Raw genomic sequence first — 5,307 nt, 5'->3', positions numbered from 1 at the left:
ACCGATGGAAGCACTTCTCCCAGACGGAGCGCTGGCCGCATAGCCAGGACCTTCCACTTGCGCATGCGCAAGTGTGGCATGGATGAGGCAGGATACCTTGCATACGACGGACAACAGGACTCCTGCGGAGATCATGTAAAGAGGCAGGTTATATGGCCAGCTCAGTACCTAGGAGAAAGAGCAATACCTCACAACGAACCCGGAGAAAAGGACGTTTTGAGGGATTACGCTGACACAGAAAGAGCACGAATAGATGTATTGGGAATGGCTATATCAGATCCTTGGGCTTTCTTTTTCAGTGTTCCTACCACCCTTACAGCAGGCGTGTCCCGAGGCCTGCTGGAAGGCTGAGTGTAGAGATGTACCCCGAAGTACGGCCTCTTGCTAGGTCAATCTTTATGCCTTCACTTACTGGCGCCGCAGCTGTAAAAATATGTTTTGGTCCTCCATTTATGGGGTTCTGTGTCCATAAAGTTTCCGTTGACCATGCTAAAGGACCTAGTAAACTTTTGGGCGAAAGCTAGCCCTCGAGAGAGAGAAAGTGCCGATATTCCGTCCAAAATTCACTTGGAAGAGGTCTAAGAGAAGAGATTCTAGCCAGAAGTTACAGGCGCGTGCATATGGAGGGCGAGCGTGAAATAACAGCGCGAGGTGATAGAGCTGCTCAGTGATACATAACAAGCTGCACACACAAAACTATCGATAGCATATAAAATCATGGCCATCAAAATAAGATCAATTTGGTGGTTCATGGGGGTACTGTGCTTCATTTCTTCATAGCACGACGCTAAAAGTGTCTTCGGGCCCGGGTAAGGGGTACACAGCAGACTAGTGACCGTCAGCCAAGAGGCAGCGCCCCCTTATCGAATGAAGTCTATGGAAATTGGAACTAGAAATTCACCTCTGACTTTTTATTTAAAATGCTTATTTTGTATAGGTGCCTGTATCAGTAAATTACTCCATTAGTCCCAAAGGATCGACGTGTGCAAATTGCGCCATGGCCGTTATTGACCAGGAACACGCGACTCCAAGCCTCCGCTTCATGCATAATTGAAGCTGTTAAATGGACGATTGATCTGAATTTGAGAGTACTGATCATGGTATTGCAGGCTTCCGCCCAGATCTGCGCTGCTTACAGATGCTAACACGTATTCCTCTTGATGCGCGCAGCAAAAGGCTTTTAATAATTTAAAGGGGCTCGTATATGTAAATAAGCTCGATAGTCAGGCCTTCCTTTACTTGGGAAAAGCATTGGTCAATGAAGACTTGTACAGTAAATGTCTTCAAGTTCCAAAAGGTTCACGCATCGACGTCACCTTGGAGCAAGGGACACAAGATCTGCAAGCATACGCGAGCAAATGTTTTGATCCACATCCAGCGGTCCTGCCTACAAATATGTCAAGCATAAAATAAACAAGTTAGCTCGTGCTACGCTGTGAATGGATTATGAACGGAAAATAATCCGAGAATGACTAGGAAAATGTAGCTCGCCAACGGTAAATGCAGATCCCTTTGTCCGCCTGCTCGTCTTTGAACCACGTAAAGACATTTACCCACACACTGGTATATGGCATAATATTAAGGGGGCATTGTATGTTTTAACATCACTGATTGATTTTAGGACTCTGATGCTCCATCGAAGGCTTCTGTAGAGAGACTGGAGCGAGCTTAGCTACACTTCGGCACTTTCTACGTTATTATTTCAATGTAAGAGTCAAAAAAAAATTGAATTAGTTTGTCTGTTGGCATGCCTTATATTCCAAGGAGGTATGTGAGCACGATGAAAGAAGGCCCAATGTTGTGTGTGTGTGAGCGCAAGATGCTGTGTGCAATTAGCTGGAAGTACTTGGAGTGATCAGAGGATAACGCTCTCGAGATCTAGAGTTGATCGGCCCGTGACCCTCCATCTATGGTCTCCACAGGAAGGCAAAATCAGACTCAGTAGAAGTCTTTCAGACAGCTCTTTAGTGATTTTCTAAAAAGAATCCCATCCGATTCATGCAGTCAACATTTTACTTATTTGTAATTCGATATGACTAGTGCACTAGAAATTGCCTTGGTGTAGGCTAGCCCAGCACATGTATGCTCCTATTATTAAGCATGCAACGTTTCCTCAAAAATCCGAAGCTGTATATGCATCAGGCGCCCGTGGATATACCGTACGGTGATGGCATACCACCACCAGCCAAGTTGAAAAGCCGTAGATCACTTCCCGCACTGCATACCAAACGCTACGATCGGCCAGAGCTCTGTGTACCCCGGCTCCTAGCCCAGATTGTGCCAGTCGCCCACCCGTGAAGCAATGTCTTTCGTTACCCTCCTTTTCTGGAGTTAGCCACTGCTGTAGCGCGTCAGCAAGCATAACTGCAATAAAAGAAGCATCATAGCATTTTGGCCTTATGTGCGAAAAGACCCTCATCGTCGTGCAATAAGGGATACTACAGTTACACCCGTTTAATGAGATTGGGGAGACTGCTAAGAGCCCTGGGGGAGTCATTTTGTGAGACTCACTGGGACGGGATCGGCTCTCTCTGTTTTGTTTTGGCAGTACGAACATTCGGCCCTGAAACTGCAGAAGCACAGCCTCGGCTTACACTCGGTTGTGCATACATATACAGATGAAGAAAAACAAGGGGGACTCTGCTCGGTGCTGCCTCAGTCCATTTGCACCTGCGCGGAGCGGGTCCTCGATGAGACATTTCTGAGCTGGTCGCGTTTTATCTAGAGTGGCACAAACGGGAGGCGTGCATCGCTTCTCATCCTGTGACTCTCTTCCGCGTCCCTCAGCTGATGCGGAGATGGCTCTGGCTTTCTAGCCAGGTGGTTCCGAGGAGTTGCCCCCGTACCTTGAAACGGAGACTGGAGGGGGCCTGGAGGCCTTCTTTTCCAACGCCTTTGTGGGTGGGAGTGCTCTTAGAGCGTTGAGACTCTCCAGCTTGCGCTCCTGCCAATCTGGATGAAGGAAAACGTTAAGGTGACTCTCCCTCCTGTCTTGAGAAACATTTTTCATATCCTTCTGCCCCGGTGACTTCGTCTCAGTCTTCAAAGACTCGACACATATCACGCTTCTTTGCGTGCCTATCTTACTGAGCGAGTACTTTTGTCTATCGGACCTCTTTGACAGCGCATTCTGTACACCTAGCCCCGCTATGGCGGGCATATACTGCTCCTTTTGAGAAGGCGAAGAGGTCCATCCGATCCTGCTGGCCCTCGGGAGGAGAACGTCGCTGCCCGCGAGTGTGGATCGCATCCTTGAATCTAGACCCTCCCGCATTATTTGGCGAAGACGTTTGCGTACGTCGAAATCATCATACTCGTGTTTTCCGCTACGCCCTATTTCGTCTTCTAAACTGCTTGGCAAACGAGAGTCCCTCTCACGGTCGCCAAAATCCGAATTACTATCTGACGAACTCCGGCTCAAGTCACTGCTCGAGCGCTGGCTGCTACTATCGCTGCTGTGACTGCTCCTCTTGGGAGAGGAAGAGGAACTGCTTGCCAGCTGCAGCACAATTTCCGGAAGCCTTTCTGATTGATTATTCCGTGGGGATCCGCTATCGGAGATGTCCTGCAAAAACTCTGTAGAGGCTCTCGGCTTCTCAGAGGCTTCTTGGTTAGCTGCCTTTTCCTTTGCCTTGTGTGAAGGCCCTTCTGCTCTTTTAGGATCCTCAGCAGACAAATGCCTTGATAAGAGGTTCTTGGAACCCGCCTTGAATAGAACAACAGGTGCGGGTGGTTTGTTCTCCTCTATAATAGGTATAAATTGTTCGTACAGATCTCGCCTCTGCTGTACTTCAGTAATATCGTCCTGGCTCCCTCGCGGTCCTAACGAGGCAGACAGCTCTACGGTACGCGAGAGGGCTTCGCTGGTCTTCTCTGTAAAGGGAACAAGACCGTTAGATCGTCGCCGGTTCCTCGCGCTTTCGGCCCTTCTCCTCTTCATCTGAAGAACCGACGAGAAAAGCACACCAAGACGGTGTTGGCGCCACGCATGCTGTATCAGTCGTGCGGCGGCTTGACGGTGTAGGAGCTCCAAGTGAGCCTCATGCTGCAACATCCACTCGTCTTTCTGCTTTTCTTCTGATCTACAGGGAATCGGCCTCATGGCTCTCTCTGTGGTGGATTTAGAAGCTGCCGTAGATGCCCCCACAAGACGTACGCTGGCGTGGGGGGATTGCGGGGAGAGAGGGCTCCCAGCCTTCGCAACCGGCTGCCCTGTCTGCTTTTCCCAAGTAGGGGTTCTAAACGCTCTCTGGTGACCTTGGCTTCCAGCTATCTCATCGACTAACCCACCGCTTTGTGGATCCTCCTTTGAAGCGCATGATGACTTAGGTATCACTTGTAACCCCGAGGCGCCCGGCCTAGGCACTGACCTGGATGCGTCGGGATATAATTCTGAGGAAGCTCCGTCCACAGAAAGCGGCATGGCGCGCATCTGCGAACGCGGAGCACCCTTTATGTTCAACTCCGTTTCGCGACGTAAATGCACCGTTTTATTGTCCACCACACTCACAGACCTTTCGACTAAATTCGACGCCAGCCGGTGGCTGCTTTCAGGGGCCTTTTTGCATTCCACGATCTCACACTTCGGTGTTTGCAACACCGGAGCCAACGAACCGCAGCCCAGTGCATCCTCCCCATTTCTCGATACACGGGCACGACTGACTACATTTAGATCTACTCCTCCTGGGGGTGTCGTCTGTGGAGAGCCAGGTGCGTCTTGCTTCTGCGGAGAACGCTGCTCAGTAGGACTGCCCCTGCTCCTCGACACAGACGCTGACCGCCTCTCCTGCAACCTCCTCTCCCGCATTTCCTTTCCACGTCCTCTCATGGCAACTGCCAGTTCGGCTTGGTGTTTGCGAAGCTGAGCAGTGCATTGCTTGGAGGCAGAAGCAAACTGCGACTGCGGAAGACTATCGGTCTTGTTTTCGCCTTCCTTCAACTCTGCTTTCATTGTTCGTTCCTCCTCGCCCCTCGCGTTTGTGGCGTCGCCGCTCCTCCGCTTTTGGTAAAGCGCAGCGTCTTCGTTCCCCTCCAACCTAGCCACATTCTCTTTGCCGTTACCCCCCGCCTCCTTGAGCAGTTCACGACTGACTGCATTTAGATCTACTCCTCCTGGGGGTGTCGTCTGTGGAGAGCCAGGTGCGTCTTGCTTCTGCGGAGAACGCTGCTCAGTAGGACTACCCCTGCTCCTCGACACAGACGCTGACCGCCTCTCCTGCAACCTCCTCTCCCGCATTTCCTTTCCACGTCCTCTCATGGCAACTGCCAGTTCGGCTTGGTGTTTGCGAAGCTGAGCAGTGCATTGCT

The 5,307-nt window shown here is 50.7% G+C and overlaps 1 protein-coding gene across 1 annotated transcript; it reads right to left on the bottom strand.

Moving 5' to 3' along the window:
• Positions 1 to 2,812: 2,812 nt before the first annotated feature.
• Positions 2,813 to 5,236, bottom strand: LOC113147644. Its single transcript, XM_026338807.1, has 2 exons — positions 3,408 to 5,236; positions 2,813 to 3,350 (listed from the first exon to the last, which is right to left on the bottom strand). Exons 1-2 carry the CDS (start codon positions 5,234 to 5,236, stop codon positions 2,813 to 2,815), a joined length of 2,367 nt encoding a protein of 788 aa, XP_026194592.1.
• Between the last annotated feature and the right edge of the window lie 71 nt (positions 5,237 to 5,307).

The sequence above is a fragment of the Cyclospora cayetanensis genome, unplaced genomic scaffold, assembly GCF_002999335.1.
Source record: "Cyclospora cayetanensis isolate NF1_C8 unplaced genomic scaffold, CcayRef3 CcayRef3_contig_30, whole genome shotgun sequence".
NCBI classification, from domain to species: Eukaryota; Apicomplexa; class Conoidasida; order Eucoccidiorida; family Eimeriidae; genus Cyclospora; species Cyclospora cayetanensis.
The sequence above is the reverse complement of the archived record's forward strand: the minus strand, read 5'-3'. Positions and strand labels throughout refer to the sequence as shown.